Genomic DNA, 27,399 nt, shown 5'->3' with positions numbered 1-27,399 from the left:
ATGCTGAAAGTTGCTACCGTGGGTGCATTTGTGAGAATCAATATTATGGAAAAGTTTTAGAACATCAGAGATGTATTTTTATAGTTCTTGCAGAACCAAAACTAATCTATTGTTTCTCTTTTAGTTTTGCTTAATTCAACCCTGTTGAACAGCTTGGCTAGAATGCAGGCTACTTTTTGAGTGCCTTCTGGTAGATTTCTATTAAATTACATCCTTAGTACATCCAGTTTTATGATACAGCCTGTTGTCTGATTAATTTAATATTACAGCTGCATCTAGTTAGTTGCTTTGCAAATTCCAAATGATATTGTTAGTTTAGAAAATGAACTTCAAGCTAGGGCAAACAGTAAATCCTGATTACAGGGTATTCAAGGTATGCCACACTCTGATTTCTAATTTGTGCCCAACTTGCTTAAACGGTAAGCTCACCAGAATTTTGCATCTGCATTTTGTCATGGAATGATAAACCATATTTTAAAGCATAGTAAATACCTATCTTTCCAGTAGGTTGAAACAACTTGTTTACTGATAGAAAGACGTTTCTAATATAAAAGACTCAGAAATACTGTTAAAAATTTTCAGCTGTAAAATGGTTTCCAGAGTTATGCAGGATTTGTTGCACTCTGGAAATATTCCTGTCAGCTAACCCTACATCAGCAGAAATACATTTGTGCATGAATTCTTATATTTCTTCAAAAGTAAGGCTTGTTTTATTATTGAAGTTTTAAACGTTTGTTTTATGTATTTTATTTGTTATGTTGAGAGAGGTACAAAACATGGCTTCCTAACAATTATTTCTTGGAGTTCTGTATTTGTGCTTCATTTGGGTAATTATAAATTACTTGGAAAATTTGACTGTGGAAGCAGAATAGACCATAACTTCACATTCTGAGACTATCTGCACAGCAGGTTGGGTAATAAATGCTTGAAATTCTGAGTAGAAGTGACTTGGATGTGTGCAGTGATAAAGCAGCAAATTAAGTCAGTGTTGCTTTTGCTTTTCCCCAGTCCTTTTTTTTTTTTCCTCCAAAAGAAAAAAAAGTAAAGTAAATCCCATGCCAGAATCCAGACACCTGAACACGAGACATTCAGGCAAAACATTGCTTAATAAGGGGATGAAGAGTGTTGCCTCATAGTCTTAGAGGAGAACAGTGGATGCTGGGATCTGCACTACTGCCTATCAGTGACTGGACTATGACTTTGTATGTTGCCTGTGCCATTGTTGTACACATTTTCTATATAGCTGGGGTGAATTCCAAGTTTACAGAATTTAATGGCATGAATCAGTACGTACACACACAGAGAATGCAAGTGAAGGCATAGTGCCTGCTTGCTGATTGGGTATTAAAAGGGTTTAATATCCTAGAAACAGCACAGTGTAGTGTTGTACAGATACAGGCTAATAACAAGTATCTCATTTTCCCACATGTATTGGGGTGGTGATTATTTTTTAAAGTGCACCTGATGTTTGAATAGTGGCATTTGAAGCACATAATGATGCTGAAGGAACTTAAATGGTGCTATTTTTTAGGTAGTTGCTGTTTGTTTCAAAGTAAAGCACTGTCAGACATGACTGGAGTGGAAGAATAATGAGCGTTCCTCTGTTTGCAGCTATATGCCAACCAGGATGCAAACATGGTGAATGTGTTGGGCCAAACAAGTGTAAGTGCCACCCGGGATACACTGGAAAAACCTGCAATCAAGGTAAGAAAGGGAAGTCCAAGACAGAGAATTTCTTCTTGAAATCACAGAGGTGGTGTTGATCTCTCTCCCCCAAATGCTGTGTGTGTTGCCTGCGTTTATAGGGTAATGAATGCATGTATCAGTCCTGTCACTGCTGTAGCTATTCTGATATTGGGACTGACATTTGTAGAGAGATTGACATCTGCAGTAGGATGACACAGGCAAAAGATTGCTTTCGTTCAGTTTAAATCAATGAGGTTAATGTAAGGGTATGTATGTACGTGATCTCCTGAATCTGAATCAAATTATTTAAATCTTGTGGTCAAGATTGTTATTTCATAAAGTCACAATTTTCAGGTTTGTATAGTGAAATAATATTTGTTTAATTAAAATAAAATTTCATTCATGCATTCTTGTTTTTGTCTTTCTAATCCTGAACTAGCTAGGTAGCAATGAACTGTAGTGCATACTTCAGAGTTGGAATGATGAAGTGTTCCCTTACTGAATTACCAATGTAGTTTCATTATGTCTTTTTTGCCAAAAATAATCTCCAAAACATGTAATGGTATAAAGATATGGAGTATAAACCAGAATTTGAAGACATGATTTATTAGATTTTGATATCTAAGACATGGTCACATACAGAGGTATCTTAATAAGACTGTTCTCTTTTCCAGTTGTCTCAGCCTACAGGAAAGGTTCCTATGTTTTCTGAGTGCTGAGGAAGTATGGTAGAAAAGTGTGATATTTAGAACTATGTTGTTCAAAAATGTACCCTGATGTTTGCCAACTTTCTTTTGACTTGTTGATTTTAGAGTGAATTATTTTCTTTAAAAATAGATACATATTTATTTTCAGACCTTCCCAAAGTGATGTGGAAATGAATGTTGTATTTTTCAGTTTTGTTTTAAGTTTCATTTGTTCTGTTATCTCTCAAATTATCCTGTCTCCTTTTCCCTTTACTCTGGGCTTACATTTTAAAGGATGGGTTGTTATGATTTCATTATTCGACACCTGTTTTAGTCAGTCTGGAACTTTTTTAGAAAACAGTGTAGTGAACTAACAGTTGTTATATGTAACATTTTTTTATATGTACTAAATACTTTAACAGTATCAAAAGAACACTGCAGGTTGCTGGAGGCTGCAGCCTTGAACTAAACTATTCACTTTCCACTGAATGCTAAGGAAGGAAAAAAACGTGGTAATAAATGATTAAAGGAAGCCTTTTAGGCAGTATTGATCAAAGATTCTTGCATGGAATTGGTGGCAGAGTTGCTGTGGCGGATGCACATGAAATTTCTGAAATGCCTGCTGACTGTAGTGTCCCAAATGTACACCAGTTCAGGTGACTACAGCCTGTATCTGTTCTGTTCTATGGTGAGACCTCTGAGCTGTTCCTGAGGTCAGGATACGTGTTCTGGCCATGTGCTGATTCCACATTAGGATGAGATCTGAAAGTGCATAGTAGATGCAGTCTGTTTTTGCTGGCAGGAAATTAAAATCACACAGGGTGTGACCTGTGTTGTTACACATTAATACAGCGCCTGTCCAGTTCAGTCCGTGGGCCATCTTAGTCATTTCTGTTCTAGAATAGTAATTAGTAATAACAGAAAGTAATGCTGTTGGAGAAGAAACGTTGGAGTTCCCCTGTAGAGATAGAGGTCTTTCTAAGATGTGTGAATGGTGCTGGGCTGTAAAGTATGCTCAGGTTCTTGGTGGAAGGCGTTCTTGCAGTACAAGCACTGATAAAACAGGCTTTACATCTCATCTGTTGATGGGCCTCATGGATCAAGGTGTATTCCAGGGACCAGTGCAAGAGAAGAACCCAGCCGCAAGGCAGAACCGTTGAACCCTGACTGTGTGATGATGCCTGTCCTTTTCCAGTGGCACTGCAGCAGCTGTGGCTGTCTAGACCTCGTTTTAGGTGACTCAGAAATTAGGACTAGCTGATACCTGTTTCATCGTGTTGCTATCATCAGCAATTGAACTGCAATGACTTTGCACAAGAGCTAACCATGTGCATTCCCCATAGCATTTGAATCTCCGAGTGGCTTTTGTTTCCCTTATACTGTTTGGATCCCAGGTTTACACCTATAATTAGTTAAAAAAACCTCAACTTTTTTTCTTTAAGCTGAGCAGCTTGCAAGAAAATACCCTGTGCCAGCTCTCCAATTTGTAATAATAATGAAACTCATACTTCTTTCAACATGTGTTCATTAGAAAATTGATACTGCTTTTCAATAAGATCTATGTTCACAAATACAAGTACTTGAAAACTTGTGATTTTTACTAGCAATCTAAAGTATATGCAGGTTAACTTCGTGTGCCTGGGCAAGGTTGCCTTTATGTGAAGAATGTAAGGCTGCTTTTCTGTAACTTACTATCATCTTACTCTGTTTGTTCTAGGAATGTGGTATAAAGTTTGCTACTTTCTCTTTTTGTAATGCAATTCTTGTCAGCACTTGTGAGAAAATATATATTATTTATTTATTTATTTATGGAGTAATGCATATTACAGAGATCTGGTAATTTTATTTTTATTATGCCTTCTTCCCATCCTGTGAAGATGAGCAGCTATATGCAAGTCCTGGTCAGAGCAGTGAAGTGCTTCTATTCCACCCTGTGGAACATCGTGCAAGAAATACAGCATCAAGGGGTGAGATGGTCCTGTGTTACAGGTGGCGTGCTCCTACCTGTATGGCTTGAAACAGTAATACAATTTTTTGCAGAGGGGTTGGATGCTAATAGACCAATGGCTGTGATGTGAAAGCTGAACTTGCACTGTCATTAGCATGCAGAGCAAATAACTGATTGTATTTCCTTGATGCTGTGTGCCTGTAATTCTGAAAAGGCTTGACTCTCCACCATACTCATGGTTGTAACTTGCTTATGTTTCTTTCCTCTGCTTTTCTTTCAGAGCCTGCACTTTTTGTTTGTTTCTGAGTTCTTTTGTAAAGTGAGAGTGATGGCAGTTGTTTATCAGGTTAGATAAAGACAAAACTATGATTTACATAAAGCTGGAAGTTGAAGAAAATGAGGCTTGTTAACTTCTCTATTTGGCAGCTGTTGATTAATCAGACCAAGTGTGAAAAAAACTCTTAGGATGATAGAAATCTCTCATAAGTTTGACATGGTAGTCTGATGGTAGTTGCTGGAAACAAAAGCTGAACTACTATTTATAGTGTGGTGATAACAATTTAGTTATTTTACTTGGTTTCTGGTCCCTGGTTTTCTATTTTCAAAGTCTGAGTAAATTCAGTATTGAATATTTGACTTCTGAGTTTCCTGATCCAAGTTTGCTAATAGGCAGGAAAAGGCTGAAAAGGTCTGGATGCTGGAGTCTTCTGCAGAAACTAATTAAAATAGCAGAGTGTATTGTATCTTCCTAGAAATAAGCACCTCATTGTTAGGTGTGCACTGAAGCAGGTCATTATCCAAGCTCATGTGTGATGCAACACAGTAGTCAAAGAAGTCACATCTGAATTTACCACCATAGTACTCTTGTCTTTTCCTTGCATTCACATTTTCTTTAAAAATAAAATACTTGTGCTCAGCAGCCTGCATGTAGGTTATAGTCCTGCTTTCCCTAGCGCCCAAAACTGTCAGTCTGCTTTTATGTGCAGTACTGTCTTATGTTATTTGGAAATCAAGAATGCTGGTTTTGCATTGACTGTACAATTGTAGGCAACAAGGGAATTTAAGTGGCTGAACAATGACATTCTTAGGTGCAGGACAGTGAGTAGACATTCGTGCAAAGAAATTAAAAGGATTTGTTAATTTTTTTAATAGTGTTGGGCTTTATATTTTAAATTTCAGTGTGAGATTATGAGTGCCTAAAAGAAATAATGATATTTTATTAAAAAGAAAAATGATGTAAAGGTGTTACTTTTATTACCCTTTGAGTTTATACATTTCACCTTTCAGTTTTTTTTTGAGAAAACTTCTGCTGTTTTCTTATCTCCTCTTTTGATGCATAGACATTTATACTAAGATATCTTTACACATGTTGCTTGAAATACCTGATTGATAAGTAACCAGCGTTTGTTCAAGAGGTATGTTGCCATGGCTGCATTGGAAGGGACCTTAAAGACCATCTAGTCCCAACCCCCTGGCCTGGGCAGGGACACCTTCCACTAGACCAGGTTGCTCAGAGCCCCATCCAGCCTGGCCCTGAGCACTGCCAGGGATGGGGCATCCACAGCTGCTCTGGGCAACCTGACCCATGTCTTGGCACCTCTAATCTAAATCCACCCTCTTTTAGTTTAAAACTATTACCCCTTGTAGTGCCTTTACAGGCCCTTGTAAAAAGTCCCCCTCGAGCTTCCCTGTAAGCCCCCTTTAGGTACTGGAAGGCTGCTATAAGGTGTCCCCTGGAGCCTTCTCTTCTCCAGGCTGAACAACCCCAGCTCTCTCAGCCTGTCTTCACAGGAGAGGTGCTCCAGCCCTCTCGTCATCTTCACAGCCCTCCTCTGGACTTGCTCCAACAGGTCCTTCTTATGCTGGGGACCCCGGAGCTGAAAGTAGTACAGCAGGCAGGGTCTCATGAGAGCCGAGTAGAGGGGAAGAATCTGCCGCCTTGACCTGCTGGCCACGCTGCTTTTGATGCGTCTCAGGATTTGGTGAATTATTCTGAAGAGGTCTCTTGATTTGGTCATTATCCTGAACCTGTTCTTGAAAAAATAAACCTTACTTAAGGAACAAGAAGCACACAAACAGATACATAAGAGTACATAAATAGCAGGAGGGTTCCAGCGCTCCCCCAGTACATGTGCAGTACATCCGGACTCTTCTTAGGGAAGCAGGCTGTTACAGATTGTGCGTGTATGGGGGAGGATCGAGAGAGCTGTCATCATATTCACACAGCCCTTTACGTAGTACCAGGAGGACCTGCCAGATGATACAATGTGCCTCCTAGGAAACTGAGTGGTGCTTGTCCTGCAGTTTCCAAGTATGTGCCTGTCTGCATTGGTGAGAAGAAGAAAAGTTGCGTTTTGGGGAAAGTAAGAGGGGTTGAGCAGTATGCTCTAGCACACCTAACCTGTTTGCAGGCTGGCTTCTCTTTTAAGCAGCCACAGCACTGCCAGTACTTGTTTTCCTGAACAGTAGTATTCATTCTGACTCCATAAGGTTAAAAACGTTTTTCTCTCGATAGGTAATTTTCAAGGCAAAGTGAAAACCTATGGTACTTGAGGTTTAGGTTTAAGTGGAGTTGTATTAACAGCCTGTTTCTGCTGCCTTGTGACCTTAGCTTTCTGTTACATCAGCCAAGGTTAAAAATTTTAACTTTTTCAAGGCACAGGCTTTTTAGTTTCAGCATGCTTTTTAAGATGAGAATCAAATGAGTCAGATGCTCATGTGACAGCATTTGTTCACAGGCAGAAATAGAATGAAGCAAAGACAACAGAAATAATTTAGTCAGAATTCCACAAACAGAAAGTGTGTGATGTGATATCCTGATACAGTTGGTTGCACCTACTTTTTAATATCAGATTATTCTCAGAGTGTGTTACTAATAGCTGTCTATTTGTCAGTACCAGAGCCTTAATTTCTATACTAAGAATATTTTATACCAAATGGTGGTGTAGTATTCAGAGTCCTGTAAAGAAAGATCCAATTATTTAAGGCTCATAATGTAATCTATACTTTATGCAAGATGGCAAACTGAAAACAGTCATAAATTCTTATCGTTTTCAGCTTTGGCTCTGTGGTTGTAGCTCTGGAAATAAGTACAAAACAGTCCTTAATGGTAAAGTCTTCGGGAATATCTAAATTTAAGAGCTGAACTTGTAGTGGGATGTAAGCACTGAAAGTTAGTGCTGTTCAAATCCTGCTCTGTCAGCTTAATTTCAGCATTACCTTTCCTCATTCTGTTCCTACTTCTGGTTAAGTATTTTATACTTAGCTCTGTTTATGCATTTGTTTTGTGAAGTGATGCTTTTTGTACAAAAGTAGAAGACTACAGATATTTTAGACTTAATAGAACTTTTCTTTCTCTTCAAAATGATTGTTCTCCATGAATCTCAAAATGGTCAGTAGCGTAAGCTCTGTGGAGATACTTCTGTGAGTTGAAGTCAAATGTTAACAGAGTTTTTGAATTTAACAGTGACACTTTTTAACAGATGCATTGCATGTGTAATAAATATGTTAATGCAGCTATAATGTCTGTCAGGAGCTGCCTAACGGTAGCAAGCTTTATAGAAGAAAGAGAAAAGCAGCTTTTAGTGCTGCCCAGAGAAGTTTGTCTCCCAAAATGCGAGTTTTCACCTGTTTATTATTGAGCATTTTTATATCAAGGTTTTTTTACACAAAGATTTTCACAAGGAAAACTTGTCCTTTCCCTCTAGCATGATCACCTGCTGCTTTTTTTCTATTTGACCTGTGCATGTTCTCTATCAATAGTCACAACTCTTAGCTGAAGATCCCGCTTCTACAGCAGTTCTGTCAAACCCAGCAGGTACACTCTTGTGATTGTGGCATTGGTGCCTGTTGGGAGAAGGATGTTCTCTTAGCAACTCCAGAAATGTTTTTCTAAGAGTGAGTGTTGAGAAGGGGTACTCTCTCTGCAATGCATGATCCGCAGGAAGAATGTGGAGGTGGTCATCACTCCTTGTTTATCAGGCACAGGTCCAGCACTTATTTTGGCCGCCTTTCCTCACCGAAGTCCTGCTTACACTCACCTGGTCTTCCTTGCCAGTCTAGGAGCAAGCGTTCCACTTCAGGCTTTCTAGAAACATCTTGTTCAGCATTCTGCAGGAGGAAAGGGAAAATTCCATCCCTTACCACTACCCTCGCACAGAAGAGGGAAGCAGGAGGTGGTGTTGTCCCTAAACCCACTGCTCTTCCCAAGGCCTTGGAAAATGAACTAAAAAAAGTCATGCCTTTTGACATGAAGGGTTGTGGGGAGGGTCAGATATCTGTCTGCATGATGGCTCATGATTCTTTGACCCCACAAAGATGAAAACGAAGTAGTTTGGAAGACAACAGACCAGCTGCTAGGACCTCTCAGGAACAGCAGTGAAATGAAGAGTATTCATTCCGGGCACTGGCAGAATCCTTGTGGGTGATTTTGGATTACACCAGTGACTTGTAGCCTGATGCATTTATTTTTTTGTTGATTGCTCTGCACGTTGTCAGTCATAATGTAAGAGAAAATACTTCTCAATTTTAGAATGCCATTTAAAAACACTTTGGCTTGAAAAAAATAAGATTAAGAATGTTGCCCTCCAAAGCAAAGTGATTACAATGTTTCAAGATGAATTTGAAATCCACATACTAGGAAGTTGAAGAATTCCAGATGTAGCTGTGTAAAAGCAATGTTTTCTCTGACTTCATCTCCACAGTGAACTTTCACTGCGTTTACAACATAGTCCTTGTTGAGGTTGCTACTTTAGTCTGTAAAGTGATCGATGAATTACTGACTTCATTCCAACCAGAGGTATATTTGTCTTTCTGTTTTAATGTCTTAACTCCAAGCCTTCATATCTAGTCCATAGATAGCACGTGTTGCCTTCTCAGCTGGCATTTTATAAAGTGCCTACTGTGTGTGTGTCTGCCGCACAGTATGAGCCCAAGGCTTACTTTTCTGTACATGGGTTAGGGAGTGACACTCGATGGATGCACTTAACAGTGGAGATGGCTGTTCGAGAAGTTCCTGGAAATAACAGTGACTCTTACTGTAACAGACCTGCGGACGGTGTTGTGCAATATTAGAGAAGAGGGTCAGTAATTGGGTTGTTTAAGTACTTGCTGGCTGGATTTGTGAATGGATTTATTATTTTCAGCTATATTGTCATCTTTACTCATCAGTACACAAATAACTAAATAACAAATTATTTCGGTTTACTCAGATAAAACCAGCACATGTTCTTGGAAGACAATTCTGAAGGAAGTCCTCACTCAATCTGTATTTCTTGTTAGAAGCCTTGTCTACTAATATGAAAATTGTAGGCTGGCTATTTTCAGTTTGTCATGAATTCTGTCTTAATTTTTAATTCTAATTGTAAATTTGAAATACTAGCCTTCATGGATAGTCCTTGAAAAATATCACTGTTGTCAGATACATTTTCCCCCAGTATTTTCTAGATGGTAAGGAATACTTTTTCTCTGTGAGCTTGTTTAAAATAGATTGGCATCAGCTTTCCCACCTTCCTCTGCGACTAATCTTGAAGCATGATAGTGGATCACTGAATCACTATCGGAATCACTGGTAGTGATTGCAGCAGTGACATTTGCTTTTTCCCTCCTCTTCCTCCAGAGTTCTGGCTGGTCCTGGACATGGCATCGACATGAATAGCGGCAAGATGTGGGCAGCCTAAGCTTGTGCATTCCCTAATGAAACTTTTGTTGTCACTTAATCTAGTGCTAAGATTGTAATTTCTGAAAGGATGTCTGTGAAACTGAAGAAAATAAGCCACTTGGCAGGAGGGGTGAACAGTGCTTCATGCAGGGTGTTCTGGACACTTGCTTTCAGCTGAACTGCATATAAAAAGCTAATTGCCATATTTTTCCTTCTTTCTCCAGGAACTTGAACTAGTAGTTTTGCCACACACACTTTGTATGTTTTCTTTTCCCACTCCCTTTCCTTGTACCTTTCATTTCAGATCTAAATGAGTGTGGACTAAAGCCACGGCCATGCAAACACCGGTGCATGAATACCTACGGCAGCTACAAGTGCTACTGTCTGAATGGCTACATGCTTATGCCAGATGGAACGTGCTCAAGTACGGCAAGGCTTGTTGCTTGCTTTTTTTCAAGCTCCTGAAGGTCCCTGCTTGAGTTTCCCTGGGAGACTTTTATGAAATTATGATGAGTCCCCAAGTAAAATATTAATCTTGTTGGAAATTAGGCAGTTGCACAAGATGAGCTGCTTTTTAAATAATGAAATGAGGCTGAACAGAACAGGAGCAAATATTTTTATTTTATTAGTTTTATTACAAGTTTCCCCAGAAGCATTCTTCGGTGTTGTAAATCACTGTTAATTGGCCTTCAAGGAGAAGTGCTTGCAGTTTTCATTGCATCAAGACACCTGCAGTTCTGCTGCATTATGTCCTTATGAATGTAAAATCTTAAAAGCTGCAGATGTTGGTTGTTTGACTGGTATAAAATTGTACTGTCATCTCTCTGGAGATCACGTTCCTACTTGCTCCCATAAAAGTGGATATTTTGAGTGTCTGGACAGAGAGAAGAGAAATTACCTTTAATTAGAGATGCTCCTATTTTAAAATGGCAGTACTGTCCAGGAGGGTTTATGGTACATACTGGGCTTTGTATTTCTCATGGGGACTAACTTCCAGCTTGCTACAATTACGGCAGTTTTCGGGGGTTTTTGTTTCCTTAGAGGTGCAGTTTGTGGAAAGTAAAAATTTACTGCATATGCATTTGCTCTTTAGAGCCTGAATGGTTATTTTTCCACTTCTATTGTAATTACATGATGTCTTAATTCTCCCAAGTTTTCAGTCATTTTCTGGTACTGATCAGAGTCCTTATCTAAATCTGTTCAATTATTTTTCCCTAGATGCCCTTTCATGCTTGATGGCAAACTGTCAGTATGGCTGTGATGTACTGAAAGGGGAAGTACGCTGCCGCTGTCCTTCTCCAGGACTGCAGCTAGGGCCTGATGGCAGGACTTGCATAGGTAGGTGATCAAATGTAGATTTAATTTCTTTTTCTCCAAAATGTTTTTGTCCTTACTCTGAACACCATTCTAGAGAATTTGTCAGATGTATTTAGAATGCATCATACATGCAGTTTAAAGACGTTACTAATGAGAACATGTTGCTGAGGTGCTCTCACGTGGTCTGTGTCAGAGATCGCCAGGGTTTTCCTCCAGCTCTGAAAGTTTCATTGACTGCTTAAAGCCCTCACAGACTGCTTGGTATCCAAGCCCTTAGCCCTTACCACTCACCACTGCTGTTACTGGCTCGTTTTAAACTATTGCTGACAGAGACTCCAAAATACCTGCCTGCATAAAAAAGGGAATGGGGAGATCAGTTCTCCATGGTATGCAACAAAGTGATGCCTAGGCTCAGTGGGTAGAGCGGTAATTGGTGCAAATCATTGAGAATATGCTGGGACAAGATGAAGGGAGGTGCATGTTCCCAGTATTAATGGGATTGAAGCTACTGTTGTTCTTCCATACTGTGAAAACTCCAGGTTAAAATAAATTCAGGAATTCAGACTGTATAAAAGTGAAATGCTTTGTTCCCACGTTCCTGAAATGGAAAAGGTGCCTATGGTTAATCAGACTATTGTGCCACACTCCACTATCCTCTGAAGTGTGATATGTGATTTCATTAGCCATTAACTATACATCTGGAGTAGATAAGGTGATCCAGTGATTTTATTATTTATATTCTGTGCAGTGGTACAGTTCCATAACCAGTTACAACACTTTCCCTGAAAGAATGTAACAGAATGTGGATGCCATAATTACCCATTTTTGGGTATCATGGCTGTCCACAGGGGAGGTGGTGTCCAGGTGGCTGACCTGTGCTGACCAAGAGTTTGTTGAAGGAACAAGGGACAGATTCTAGATTTTCTGATGTGAGGAGCAGGCTCAATTATCAGAGGCTTTCTGAAGTGAATGATTGGCAGGTCTGTATACGCAAAAGAATGGGAAGAACAGGAGGGAAAACCCCACCATTGTCATGTGCTGAAGGGATTGAATTGTGATTAATCATGCTGTGGACATCATGGCAGACAGATCTTTGGAAGAGACTTGTGCCATGCCATAGTGAGCTGAGTGATTTCAAGTACAAATTCTAGGAAATCATGCCAAGTAGAGAAATTTGCTAGAAAAATACTTCCAGGATTCTCCTAGTGTGCATCTTTATATTCAGGCAAACTTCATACTTTGAAATAAACGAAGTGCACTTTTAGTGTTGAAGACTACCATTCAATCCAGTTATATGAAACTTTTTCAGTTCTTCACTGTAGTTTTCAAAAAACATTTTTTTTCCTCCAGAAAGGTGAAGAACTGTGCACCCACATTTCAGTTGGGTGTGCATCATTCGGACTGATCTCATAACTTTTAAAATTTTCCACAAAATTTTCAGAGCGGCCTTGTACAATACAGAGGAAGTAGTCACAGCAAGAGATGTCTGTTCTTCATGGGTCGTAACATGATCTACTCCCCTTTTTTTGGTAAAAAGTGATTGTGACACGCATACTTTTTTGTGTTACTTCCCTATCGAGTTTGAGTTGTAGTAAATACCTCCAGGAATTGAAGCTTTTTGGGACTAGGACAGTGCTTTTCCCTCTTGTGTGTACAGGCCCATCACTGTTGGGGAGGTTGTCATCTCTAGCCAGGGTCTGGGTATTGCTGCATTACAAGTAGAAGTGTAGATAACGGTAAGAAAATTGAAGCATGCATTGGCTGCAGCTCATGAAATCCTTGTTTGAGGAGAGTTTGAAAGACAGCTGGGAGTGTAATGCTTATTTTTAGCATAGGTGGAAATTTCTCTAGGCATTATTCTATTCTTAATTTAACCCGTGCTGATCATTCTCTTGTTAAAATGTTCCTTTCAATCAGTAAAGAGCCACCAAACAATTTGGCTATGAAGGTAAATCACATAAACTAAATAACAAATTGAAAAAGAATTTGGCAACGTATTCAGTGAAAATATAGATTAACTGACTAATTAATTGATTAATGACTCTTGAATCAATAAATCAATCAGTGTTGCCAGTTTTTCATTTAACAAAATTAGTGGTATACACATTTCAGCTTTGGAAGGTTTGAAATTATTTGAGGACTGAAAATAATTATTTTCACTGTAAAATAAGTTTTTTCTTGTTGTTTTGTTTGTGTATAGAAACTTGAAAATATGGCCTTGTGAACTTAAAAAACTTAAAAATCATATTATTTAGGTCAATTGCATAGTTGTTTAGTGCTTGAGTTGGTAACATGGTCATATTCACAGCAAGAAAGAAGCAAGACTTTGTAATTCTGCTTCTCTGATGGATGCTGAGCGTCTACCTCAGGTGCTGTCTGTGGTATTGCCTTTGGAGCAGCTCCCTGGCGCTAAGTCTGGCTGTGCACCTCTAGGGCAGTGCACGCTGAGATCGGACTACAAATCACACCTTCATGCGCTGGTTTTCATAGGAAGTGGGTATGAGCCACAGCATGTTGCAGCAGGCAAAGGGAAACAGCCTTACACGTTTTGGGCCCAGGTGTGAACTGGCACAGGTCCATACACTTGAAATAAGCTACAGTCACTGTTCTGTTTGAGAACTGCAGGAAAGTAATGTAAGCACTTGCATACCACGTTCTAGCTGATGATCGAAAAGTGGTTTTCCCACTACTAATGAGCATCCACCCACCTCTCATATTAAATGCAAGTGGTAGACTGTTACATTTTTTCATTGTTTTTATGTTAGTTTCAACAGTGTAGTGATTAGCAGTTAAGTTCTGTATCTTTAGGACATATAGCTGCCTAGAAAATTAAACAACACTGCTACAGTGCTCTCATCATCTAACATAGTTCTTGCCTTATGGGAATTTGTAAAAACATGAGTATGTACAGAATAAAAAGGCGGGACAAGCTACATTAGGTTTTAAAGAACGTAATCCATGCCATGATGAAGTATATTCAGTGGCTAATCTTTTTCTTACTGAATTGCTTTTAGAAGTTGTGGTTTAAAGATAAAAAAATCCAACAAACCAACAAAGAACCCCAACTAATTTAACAGAAATCAGTGGTCTGAAATTTGCAGCCTTGAAATAATATTTTAATGAAGCTAGAAAATTGCGGCTTGTAAATTAAATGAGGGTAAGGAACACGGTAGATTTTTTTTAAGACTGTGAATAACATACTCAAAGCCTAAAATTTTAATAATACATTCAAATCAAGAGGCAGGTTTATAGGGAGATTCAGGCATGTGGAGAGGTGCCCTGTACTGGCTTTGTTTTCTTTCTCATTCAGGCCTTTACCACAGCTTTGCAGAAGTGCTCTCAATGGAGAGTGAAGGAGAGCTGCTATGTCAGAGCAGGCCAGGGGTGTGGGAGCTCAGGGACCGAACCCTTGCTGTCCTCAGTAATTCTTCATGCAGAGTGGGACAGTGCCAGCAGAAGCTGCTGGGCAAGCCTATCTAGCCATTAATTCATGGCTTGGGGTCACTTCTTTTGGGAAACACAGCTTGGAGAATTTGAGGCTATGTCTGCCCTGCCTCAGGTAGCTGCCCTAACTAACCAGAAGTTTTGTGGTAATGTTTTTTTTCTGTGCAGTGCAGGAGACTTGGGCTTCTCTCTGCCTTGTTCAGGCCTCGTTCACAAGCAGCAGGGCATCAATCACTCGCCTTTGTTTTGCACTCTTGACACCTGCAGCTGAAGTGCTCCTTTTGGGAAAAGAATTGTGTGGAGAGCAAAATCTTACTTTCCCATAGATCAAGAGCCTGATAGAGCTCCAGAGCAAAGGCTTGAACTGTGCCCTGTAGATAACGAACAATCATCAGGAGTGGCATGCATCAGAGGCAGCTGTGCGTGGCAGGTCTCTATTTCAGTGAAGAGTTAGGGTTCAAGCACTTGGCAGGCTTCAGCTCACTGTCCAAGGGCTACAAAATGAGCGGCAGCACAAGCAGCTTCTGTGTATTAGCCTGACCTCATCTGAGAGTTTCCCAGTCAGTGAAAGCAGTGCTGGGCGAGCATCAGCTGCTCCTTGGGCCCCTGTCTGGCTTGTTAGACAGCATGAAGAACTGGAGCTTCTGGGAGATGAGGGGCATCAGACATCTACTGAGCATCACCTGTCACTCCTCTGTCCTTGCCTGGATGTTGCTTGCTGAAGCACTGCTTCAGGTCCTGCTGGGAGCCCCTGGCAGGGCAAATGGGAGCCGTGTGTCTTAGCACCTCAGAGATTTTTTTAAGGTCAGTCCCATGACCAGCTTCTCTGTGAAAGAGCAGTGCAGGCACTGTGCAGGGTAAGAGACTGCAAAGAGCAGATACTCATAAAGCATTGGGCCTGTAGTAACTAAGTGGTAGGAGACCCAGAAATACCGCGCCCTTGGCATTAGCTTGAACTCTCTTTGTTTAGAGCAAGTTCTGAACAGGGGAAGGTTACCTGATAGGCTCAATGGGCAGGTTATGGATTAGGGACACCTGAGATTTAAAAAAAACCCACCCCCTTCCTGCTGCAGGGTGATGTACTTCAAATACGCACGTATGACCTGTGCTACAGGAACACTGTTTCAGGCACGTTTCAGAAAAAGCATTACTGGGGTAGTTTTTATTATTATTCCTTGCCTGTAAGTCCAGGTGGCGCGTTTATAACCAGGCAAGAGTTAATGGGACAAAAGGAAGTTATACAAATATCACAAAATAGCCTTTCTTCAGATGAATACCATTACAATTTTAAGGGATAGGTGTTCTAAGTCCCTGAAGAAGCTGTTGTGTGTTCTGTGGGGAATCAGAGAGCATCTTTGCTCCAAGGGGAAGGGTACCAGGATGGTAAGGGCATAGAGCAAGCATTCCAAATTGAGTAGCAATGTTTGTTATGCCGGTGCTTCTCTTGTCACTCACAGGATTTGTAAAGGCTTCTGGCACAGGAGGCATAAAAACTTGGCCATGTGACCAAGAGCTAAACTGAGATGGCACAGCCAGAAGTGCTCGGGTATTACTGCTGGCTGACCAGCTTGTAGCCTAAAGGACTTTCTAAAAAATAATTTGTTTATGCTTCTTTTGTTTTTCATTATGTGAGACCAGTTTAATAATTTAGATAGCATAGATTGTATTTTAACTGTGATTAAGAGTAATACAGTTCCTTTGTTTCCACAGATATTGATGAATGTGCTACTGGGAGAGTTATCTGTCCAGAATTTAGGCACTGCGTCAATACTTTTGGAAGCTACATTTGCAGGTGTCATAAAGGCTTTGATTTAATGTACATGAGAGGCAAATACCAATGCCATGGTAATAATAACTTATTTCTTTTGTGCATGTAATAGAGCTGCATATTCTAAACTGAAATTAATTGTTTAAAGAGTAACATTAACTTATTATGGCTGAAATGTTGAGGAAGGCTATTTTAGGTTGCATTGCATCTGTATTTTAGGGAAGGGTGGATTATAGAAACAGACCATGAAAATAAAGAGTATATATTTGGCCCCCATTCCTGTAACTGCTTCTCCTGTGTAAGCTAGTAGGAGAGCAGAGCTGATGACCCCAGGAATTCCTTTCCAAAGCCTTTGTCCCCACAGGTTTCACTGTGCGCCGGCAGTGGCAGGTTTGGAGCAGCATGTGAGCCTGGGCTGTGTCCGAGCTGTAACGCAGGTGTGCTCCATAGCATGCACCAAGATCCAAGATAAGAAAATGTGGCTAGAGCACACTCCGGCTCCTTCCAACTCAAGTTGCCCAGCTTTCCTTCCCCTGAAGATGGGTGAGGAAAAGGCAGGGGTTAGGAAGTAATCTGTGTGTACATGGGACTGGAATGCAGCTGGTGTATGCCCTTCAACAAAGATGTTCCCAGGTCCCACTCTCTTAGTTTCCCAGAGGCTCAACTGGTTATGATCCATTCACTGAAAAAAGGATCATGTGGAGATAATGAGGCATTGCTTTATGTTTAAGTATGGGGGTTTTGTGGTGAAAAATCTTTATGCAGAGCACTGGAATTTGGAGATTTTTGCTTGCATCACTAACAGACATTTAAATGTCATGTAAGATGTTTCAAGCTGTTTCTACTTGATATAGAAACATCTATATGGATGTATAATAGAGGAAGCATTTTATGAAAAAACATTTTAATATCTGTGTGATTAAGAACATGCATATTCTACACTTGGTTTTTCTTTTATCATGTCACCTTTAAGAAGTGGTTATTAAAATTGTGATCTTCATGATCTCAACTGCAATCTACCCACATCTTTGAAGCTAATGCTAAGGTATAAGCTAAGCAATAGCAGAGTTGCACAATACTCCCTTTTACCCTAATGTTTGTATCGCCACATTGATTTGTGACTGTGTATCTTCCTTTTCCCACTGGCAATTCCATTTTATTCAATTTTTCAAAATTAATAGTATTTTCCTAATGACCATACTACTGTTTGTGGTTTTGCATGGATAAGCGGAAAGTCAAGTTTCTTTGGTGTAAATGATCTTTTCACTTAACTTTCTGTTGCAGATATAGATGAATGTTCCCTTGGCCACCATCAATGTGGTAGTTTTTCACGATGTTACAATACACCAGGATCTTACAAATGCAAGTGTAAAGAAGGGTACAGAGACAACGGAACAAACTGCATACGTATGTAATGCTCCTTTTGAAAAAGGAATTCTGAATGTGTCCAGTGTTATAAAATTTGAGATACAGCCCTATCAGGCTCAGTTTCCCTTAACTATTTTTAATACTTAATAAGTGGCCAAGGAGCGTAGTCAGAGTTTTCTGAGTCCTAGCATGCCTTGGTAAAAATACCTTTCCCTGAGACATTTTCATAATTGGGAAGAAATTTTCCCTATTCACAGCCTGATTCTAGAGATTGCTTCAGGATGAGAACAACTGAGTAACCAGGGAAGGTCTGGTCAAACAGTGCATATTACTCATACCCTCTTATTATGTACACGGTGCAGCTGGTCCATTTCAGCAGCTCACCCTGTCGCTCCCTACTGCTCCCCAGACGTAAGCAGAGCCGAGAGGGAGGATTTCTCTGGAAGCATTCCCTGTTGGAGAATTCCCTCCCACACCTTTCTCTTGGGAGAAGCAGCCATCCCCCTTGGTACAGAGTAGGCCATTGGAGCTCCCCCACATTTGACATCCCTCAGGACTGGGCAGCTCTGACATCTGAACCTTGTTGAGGACCCTGTGTTCATACGTGGGTTCTGGTCTTTGGTGACTCACTGGTCTCTAAAGAGCAGTACCATTGTGGGCTTGTTGCCTTTGGCTGTAGCTGTCGTGGTAATGTGATCTGGCGAAGGTGATCGTTCACAACCTGAGTGCTTGCAATCATGTGTGGACACTCATGTGTGTTACTGGCACATAGTCCTAAGGTGCATTTTGTATTTTAATACACCATAATGTAAAAAATGCAAGGTATGCAAGGAATAGGAATAAACAGGTGGCCAGAGAGAAAACCTTTTTAGCTGCTATCATCAAACAATTAGTTGTTTAACAGACAGTAGTTCTTCATGTTAACTGTGTGTTATACTTGAAACACTTGTACACAAAATATATGACTAGAGTTCTTATTGGGGCTTTTAAGATCTCCAGTGAGATAGAAAAGGCTTATTAATAAATAGAAAATTATAAATAACAAAACAGATGTTCCTGTGTTTCATGTCTGCAGAAACTCCCCTTGTAAAACCAAACTAAAGTTTGTTCTTTATGAAATATTGGAGGAGATGGTACTGCAGGCACTGTTACTGTGGTGTAGGTGGTGCTCAGTCCACCTTTTTGTGGAGGCAGAAAAAATGATGTTTACTTAGTTTGCTGGTGTTTAGTAAAGGTGAAGATCTAAGTGAAGACTATTGGCTTTGATTCAGTTGCTGTAAAATGATTAATGCCTATTGACAAGGAGAAAAGCTTAGAAGTGGAGAGATCTGAAAGATAACATTCTTAAGCCGAAGGTATGTGCCCGTCCATGACCAAAATGGTTGGGAGTCTTACTAAACTCACCTCTGCTCCCGAGTACAAACTGTCTAGTTTATAGGGTTGCTTAACACACTCTTCCTGTCCATGCCTTTTCGCTGACAGTGCTTTTTGGTTAAATTCTGCCAACTCTGAAAGAGAGTTGATGCTTGGGAGGAGGTGGGGATGGAAGTCTCTTGGCCTTCAGTCCTTCTGTATCATCTCTAAACTGTTGTAATGAGAAGTGCTATATAAAGGGATGTGATAATTCAGTAGTGCTGATGATAAATTATGTTTCTAATTAGTGGAAACATTCAGAAGAAGAGAAATTATTTCAGCAAAGACTCTGTGTCATAATTAAATGTGTTGTTAAGTTTCTGGAGCAAGAGACTGATGTCCATTTTGGTCCTGTTTTGATTTCCTTTGTGGTTATTCCTAATGTTATGATTGAACCACTTGGTCCCTATGATATATTCAAGGGCAACAGCACGCTCCCTAAGGGAGGCAGTGCTATAACCAACAGGATTCCTGATGCTGGAGGCACAAGGCAACCCCTTAGACCACCATATGTACCTGCTATTGTTACAGAAAGGCCAGTGATCAGGCCAACAACTCAACCTACACCCGGGCCAACGACTCGTACTACACCCCGGCCAACAACTCGACTGACACTAAAGCCAACCACTAGGTATGTGCCAGTGACAACAAGGTCAGTAACGAAGCCAGTGATGAGGCCTCCACCTCCAACACCACCTCAGCCTACGACACTAAGACCTACACTACCACCACAAAGAACTCCTTTGACAACAACTGAAGAGCCTCCACATGTTCCCATTAAAACTACATCTTCCCAAGGAATTACAGATGACAACAGGATCCACCTAGATCCTCAGAAACCCCGAGGAGATGTGTTCAGTAAGTGATTCTATATATCCTTTCGTTTATCAGTAATTGTAGATGCAGTGAGGAGAATGCATGTGCTGAACTGTTTGGGTTTTTAGAACACTTTATCAATGAGAGCAAAGACATGAAACTGAAAATGGTCATGTGGTAAAGCTGCACAAATAATCGGAAATAATTGATTTTATTACCTAACAAAAATGTGGGGAGGAAGTTCTGAATCAAATCAACCAAAAATTTTTGCTTTTTTTCTTCCTGAAATTATTTGTGTGTACATCGTGCTGTCTAAGTGCTTAACCTAATGACACTTTCAGATGGAAGTTTTGGAGAAATGAAAGTCATTTTATTGAAAAGTATTGAAATGCAACATAACTCATAAATGGTCAACAGATTCACATTCAGGGAGTTGAGAGTCACTCTTAGTGTATTTCCATAGCTTTAAGAATTATAAGAAATAGGATTATGTCTGATTACCTAAAGACTGTTACATCACCTATATTGTATGTGTTCAAATAGTCTTGGATGTTTATGACTTAGCAATGGGAAAATTGCATAAAAATAACATAGAGGCTAATATTATGGATGGCATCTATGAAAATGGATACAGGAAAAGCCGAAGATAGTAAAGATTCTCAAAGCATGAACACATGCCACTTTAAGAGCTTCTCTGGAATCTACAGCACCATTTCTACGCCAGCTTTAGTACGTACCACAGAAGACATTACTAGCACATGCAGAGTTATGCATATCTGCCACAAAATACTCAACACTCAATTTCATCTTTAGTTCTGCTAATTTTAGAGATGGGGAGGGTGTGTTTGATCAGCCCATCTCCTTCAGCTTGTTGTACGATGAAGCTGCTGAAGCAATGTAGTAGGGGGAAAAGTTCGCTGTTTCAGAGCAGGCATACAAGCAATGTGGTAGGTTTTTTTTCTGGTTGCTTTGGCACGTGTGTGCTAAGTTCCTGGGCTGTCTGCTCTTAGGTCATTACACAGTGAAATATTTTGTTCCTTGTAAAAAAATGGTTTGTTTTCCCTGTTGACGTTTTATCTGTTGTGGACGGTTGAGAAATCTAAAATGGAGAGTAAAGCTGACTTAGAATTTGGGAAGGTAAATCCTCGTACTGCTCAGAGGACTGTGCTTTTGGCTTCTTCAAGGTTATTTTATAAACAGTCTATATTCAGTTAAAAATATTAAAAAAATTATGTACAATTCTAAAAAGCAATATAGTAAAGACTCCCAAACTTAACAGAATGGGAACCAATAGTTAAAAATAGAGATCTGTGGAAATTATTCTAGACTCTAGTGTTGCGCTTCCCAGGTGTCTCGTGTTGCAAGTGTTCTTTGGAATTCTAAAGCAGAGGGATAGTTTTCAGCTATTTTCATGAAGTCATAACAATCCTCTATATAATGCTTACTGTTTATGATTAGTCTTTCTGTATTGTCCCTAGAGGCTAGATTTTGAAGCTAATGCTTTAAGTGCATATGCTTCAGATATAGGGGTTTGGAGAGTAGGAAGGTAAAAGCAGTTTATTTTCTGACTGTAAGCTTACATTATGGTACATAGAGAAAACACAGGAAGAAAGATCTTTGCAAAGTGTTTATCAACTATCTAAGTCAGCCGCCACCCTTTGAGGTTTGTGATACACGTACATAGCTTCAAAGGCTTCAGTGCACAGCGCAGCAGGATTTCAACAGGTCAAGCAGTAGCAGCAGCTGTTACTGGCTTCAGTCGGTAATACAGGGCCAAATAGCTCCTCAGATCAAGTCAAGAGATATGTGTCTTTAATCCCATACTATTCTATCCCTTGCTAAAGTAATATTTAATATACATATGTTTGTGACATACCTGTGACTGAAGGCATATTCCACTTGTGCTCTAATGATAGGAATTCGCATGATGCTAGTAGTGTGTTCCTTAATGAAACTGGTGTCTTTTCTCCTCTCTCTTTCTCTCCTTTCCACTCTTCCCCTGCTCCCCCACCCACCGCCCACCCCTTTTTTCTTCTGGCCACTTTGAAAGTATCATCTAGGTAGTGGTCACTGGTGTCCCGTCCCACCTTCTCTCTGTCCAGAGGCATTCATGGAGTGCGTGCACAAAAGCATAAGTTCAGGATTTGAAACCTACAGTTGGGTGCAAAACAGTTCTGTTCCAGAAGAATGTGCTACCTTGTCAAGGAAAGCATTGATTGTAGAGTAAGGTGTCACTTCACCTATTGAAACCTGTTACTGTAGGAGTTTATGGGGAAGGAGAAGTTAAATTTCCTCATGTGGGACATCTAGAAAAGCTGTTAGAAAAGTTACAGCCACATGCATTACTGCAGTGGGATGGGCGTAACTCAGCCTGTCCTTGCCTGCTCTGAGTGCTGCCCTTCTAAGGACAGTACAGAGAGACTCCTGCATCCCCAAAAGTCATCACACAAGGGTTCACACACATGATTCAGCAACATGGAAGCACTGTTGGCAGGTGCTGAGTTCCTGGGCGTTAGTTAGGCTGGAGATCTGACTGTGCATGATCTGGGCCAGTGGCAAATGCGAGGTAAAGTGCATTGATTCAAATGCTTTTCACGTTAGCTTACCGATGGCGTTTGCTGGGTGGGTTAAGCTTCAGGTTCCTGCTCCCGGCACCTGGGACAGCAGTGCCTGACTCTGTTAGGGTGCAGATGCTCTGTGTGAGGCACTGCAAGCTCAGGATGGCAGTGCTTCCACCGAGCATAAGCCAGGGCCTCTCGAAAAGCATTCCTCATAGCCAGACACAATGTAAACAACCGTGATGTCAAAGACAATACAGAATTTGAAACAGAAATAACTAGTAACATTTAGCTAATCTCTGACATGCTGCTTATCTGCCATGTGGATGTGCCAGACCCTCCCTACCTCCAGAAATGATTATGGGTTTTTCACTTGCCTCTCTATTTCCTCAGGGTAGGAGCTTTTTCAGATACTTCCTTCAGCTTCTTTAAAACTGTTGCTGTTTTAATTTCACCTGTGTCAGACATCTTTTCAGTGTTCCTGGCTTGTGGATATGAGCTGATTTTGTTTGGCTTATACTGACCCTCTTTAAGTTCATTTTCTCACAACATCTGCTTCTCCAGCTGAGGCGGCAAAGAAGCTAGTTCTAAAAAAAGAATATGCACTGTGGTCCCCATAAGCCTGCCTGGAAAGAGAAGAGAAAGTCTGGCTTGCCGCCTTTATTTGTTTCCCACGGAAGAATGCAGGCAACAATTCAGTTCTAACACTCATTGTCTTGGAAAACAGAGAAGGAAACTGATGCTAGATCCACTCAGATCATGAAGCAGGACTTAACTTCAGTTTTGTAAAGTCTTCAGAAGAGTTAAGTGCCGTCTTAGATGGCTGCTTCCTCCTGTGTTGCCATGGGCTGTTGTATCTTGAAGAGTCACAGGAGAGGTAGTGTTTTATATACAAGGATAGCCAAAACCCAGCAGAGAGAGCACTATAAGAGACAGCCAGCAAACACTGGCAGTTGTGATGTTCCAGTCCTTAGCACCTGCTGAAGATGTCAAAATTGAAAGCTGAGTTTTAAAACTAGCTTATCTTGTGATGCATGCACTTTTTCTTTCCTTTCACGCCCCCCCCCCCCCCCCCCCCCTTAGGCTCTGAAGCCTTAGCCAGATTTCCAGAAAGCAGCACAACAAGTAAACACTGCTTTGCTTATTACCCTTCCTGAATAGGTGTTAGGCTATAAATCTTTTAGGCAATCCACAGCAAAGGGGCGGCTGCTGACAGATGTGCTAGTGCATTAGGACAAATCCTGCAAACATACTGGTGGTCTAGGATTGGTCCATATCAGGAGAGGAAACACACCTGAGCAAGTGTACTTGTTTTCTGTAAGCATCTCCCAGATTTTTGTTATTTAATATTTTCCTGAGCTTACCCTTGGTGACTTGTTGCTCGCTATTTTCTCCCTTCACAGTTATCTGACCTGCCGTCCCAAACGCTGAGTAAATCTGTCCTAAGTTTTCACTTCAGAGCACTCTTAAATGTGCTGCTCAGCTTGAAATCAGCTGAGGACCAGTGAAATTGGTCTGTTCAGTGGTGACAAGGAACACAAATGATAACAATGCTGATAATGTTATTTAAATGCCTTTGCAGTTTTTTTTAAAAGGTATTAAGTTGTTGCTTTTCTTTAGATGCTTTACCCCTTTTCTAAAAATGCCTGCAGTGACCTAGGGGAGCTGCTTTTTCAGAGAACAAAAAAAATTAGTATCTTTTAAAAATTGAATTCCTGCACTTGGCCTTTGAACCACTTAGTCAGATGCAGACAGTGGAATCTGGCACCAGGGATAATCTTCTCCTGATATGGATATGGGGGGAATGGCAATGGGGGAGGAATGCAGCGATGGCTTAATATTTAACTATTTCAGGACTGATACAGACTACAGTGAAGTACAGAGGAATCTTTTCTGGTTACCCAGGTGGATCAAGTCTTTAACAAACAGAATGAACTTAATAAAACTCTGATTTTCTGCTGCCATCAGGATCGGAGTGATAAGCATTAAAAGCATAAACTGAAAGACAAAGCATAATACTAGATACCAGAAAGCAGGAACAAAACCCCTTATCTGTATTAAAAGATAGTTCAGCAGTTTTCCTTCTTAGCCCTTAGTAAGCTCAAAAGATTGGAATTGGGAGACTTTTCTCAGAATGGTTATTAAAAAATTTAAAGATTGTAGTAAAACTTGGTTCTTTCTTCTCCCCCTTTCAGTGACTGAAGTTCCTTAGTGCAGTCAATGCAGTTATGTGTTCCTTGAAGCTGTTGAAAAAGGGGAAACGCTAAAAGCAAAGAATGTGGGTTTTGCTACTCCTTGGTATCATTAGAGTAGCATCATTTTACAATAGCATTTCGTTTGTCTTCAGTGTTCTGGCACCTATTAAAATGTGTTTGTCTTAATACTGAAGTATTTAAGACAGGCACGTTGTTCCTGTTTGTACTCTGGAGCTACATCATAAGATCTAGGAGTCTTAGAAATCACACCCTCCAACAGTGTTCCAGCTATTTTTATCCCCAGATTTGATATGCAAACTTCTGTAGACTACTTATTTCCGTGAAACTCAGTTGGCATTCTGCATCTCCGGCATAGCTGCTCATAGAAGAGCAGGCAGGTTACTTTTCAGAAAATCTTCTGGAAAGGTATATAATAAGATGTTTGATTTAGGTTAAAGTTAATGAGCCTTGTAACTGCCCGAGAAATGCAAGACTGGACTCGGAGTGGTCACATGCAAGCACCATCTCTTCCCTCTTATGCATGTGGTACTGTAGAGGGTGGGACAGTCCATGAAGGCCCTTCCTGAAATACATCACACTGTAGAATTTGAGCCTGTGGAGTTTTAGGCAGCGTATCCTGGACACTCCAGGTATCCAGATAAAAGGCTAAAGTGTCACCTCTCTGTTGCCCCTCCTTTTTAGCCCAGCATATATCAAAAACACAGCATATTCTTATTTACTAAGTCCAACTGGCCTCAGGGCTACCCTTCCTTTTAGCTATTTTCTACTAGTTCTGCGTGAGACCCCATAATTTCTGGGTGTTTTTTGGAAGTGGAATTCAACAACTTCCAATCGTAACTATTCAGTCAAAAAATCTGTCTCCTTTGTTGTTTTGTTTTTAACAAACGGGAAGCTTGGTCATGACGATCGTGTGGAATGGCATTGCATAAGAGCGCAGTGTTTGTTGTAAGGCAGAACAGTGCATTATTAATAGTAATAAGAATTACTAACAACATGAAGCTGCACTCCGTTTTGTTTTGGTTTTGTAACACCAAAACAGTGATTATTCTGTAATTACAAATAAGCTGACATATGTACACTCCTTCTCTTATACTCCCAAGCTCAGCAGTTAGCAAGTACATGAAAAAAAGTCCTATGGTTTTCCCAAAGGCTTAAAAAGCTGAAAAGAAAACAGTCTTATACAGTTACTAAATACTCCTCCCAACATCCATGCATCTGTGAAGAACTCAGCTCATGAACTTTGAGAATATGGCATTATTGATGTACTGGCTCACGCAGAGCTTATAAAATTCTCCAAGAAAAAGAAGCCAAGTTTATATTTAACAAGCTTTATCAAACCATTGAAGTTAAGTGAAAAGCGCACTGATATGCTATATAAAGTACACAGAAACGGCTTGGAAAGCTTGCAGAAAATAATTGTGCCAAATACTTCCTCCCACCATCACCACTCAACATATTAGTAGTCACAGTGAAAAGAAGTGTACAGATGGATCATATTTGAAGTCCTGCATCTCTTGTGGTAACTCTTGTTTCGTATCGAGTGCACATTCTTTTAATTAGGTCTGAGCACTGAAGTGACTGGTTTAAAGTTCATAACAACAGTGTTCGGAGAGGACTTTAGAGAAAAGATCTGAAGAAATATTGGTTTTGTCAAGCTTTAATTATAGGCAAATATATCAACTTTAATTTGGAGAATGTTTGTATGTGCGCACAGATGTAACCCAGGTTTGTATAAAATAGTGCATTAGAAATGGCGTTTTAGGAAATAAACCAAAGTAGTTTGGAAAATAAATTCCTAATATTTCCTGCAGCATTTTCCATAAACAAGAGCTATGGGGGACTGGGAAGGGGATCTACAGGGCAAGTACATACCTTGAGACTGTGACCCCGAGCATCATACAAACCTTAGAGCACGGCAGCGGGTTTCCTCAATGTGCTCTGCCACAGTGTTCACTTAGAGCCCTGTAACTACCTCTCTGTGGTCTGAGCCTATGGTCCCTGTGAAAAACTTACGGCATGGGGGAAGAACAGGAAGATACAGGTGAGAGTGTTAAATTCAGTGTCAACCTAGCTAAGAAGATGATGCAGGCATCCTGTTGCAGGTGGGTGCCAGAGGCTCGTGGCACTCAGGTTTTGCAGGCTGGAGTCCCCCAGCAGCTCAGGGAGAGTGCAGCTTGCATTTCCATCTGCTCCCGTGGGCTGGCCTCTTTCCATCCCTGTGCCATGCGGATGTGGCAGATGTAAAGACACTTCAGGAACAGGCTGCATGTCCATTCCAGATGCAGCTGTAGTACACATGGATGCTGCACTCAGCAGTTTTGAAGTGAGTCGCTGGCTTGTTCTTTACAGCATAGGAAACTGTCTTTTTTCCTTAGCACGCTCCGAGAAGAGGAAAGGCAAGGTGATATCCCTGGGGGTCCCGCACAGACGTGTCTCATGCATGGGGAGTGCTGCTTTCCGTGGGGAGCAGCAGCCTGCAGAGCGAAACTACTGTGAGGGCTTATCTGAGGTGAAATTGCA

The 27,399-nt window shown here is 40.6% G+C and overlaps 1 protein-coding gene across 2 annotated transcripts in view; it reads left to right on the top strand.

Moving 5' to 3' along the window:
* The window catches only part of NPNT (nephronectin), a 55,379-nt gene that overhangs the window by 16,427 nt on the left and 11,553 nt on the right, over positions 1 to 27,399 (top strand). For both annotated transcript variants that reach the window (XM_055797525.1, XM_055797527.1), the window contains 6 exons: positions 1,612 to 1,704; positions 10,284 to 10,403; positions 11,198 to 11,317; positions 16,451 to 16,585; positions 17,793 to 17,915; positions 19,821 to 20,147. In XM_055797525.1, coding sequence (XP_055653500.1) covers positions 1,612 to 1,704; positions 10,284 to 10,403; positions 11,198 to 11,317; positions 16,451 to 16,585; positions 17,793 to 17,915; positions 19,821 to 20,147 — 918 coding nt within the window. The remainder of the gene's footprint in view (positions 1 to 1,611; positions 1,705 to 10,283; positions 10,404 to 11,197; positions 11,318 to 16,450; positions 16,586 to 17,792; positions 17,916 to 19,820; positions 20,148 to 27,399) is intronic.

Source organism: Falco peregrinus, chromosome 2 (genome assembly GCF_023634155.1).
Source record: "Falco peregrinus isolate bFalPer1 chromosome 2, bFalPer1.pri, whole genome shotgun sequence".
Lineage (NCBI taxonomy): Eukaryota > Metazoa > Chordata > Aves > Falconiformes > Falconidae > Falco > Falco peregrinus.
This window is presented reverse-complemented; position numbering and strand designations above follow the sequence as displayed.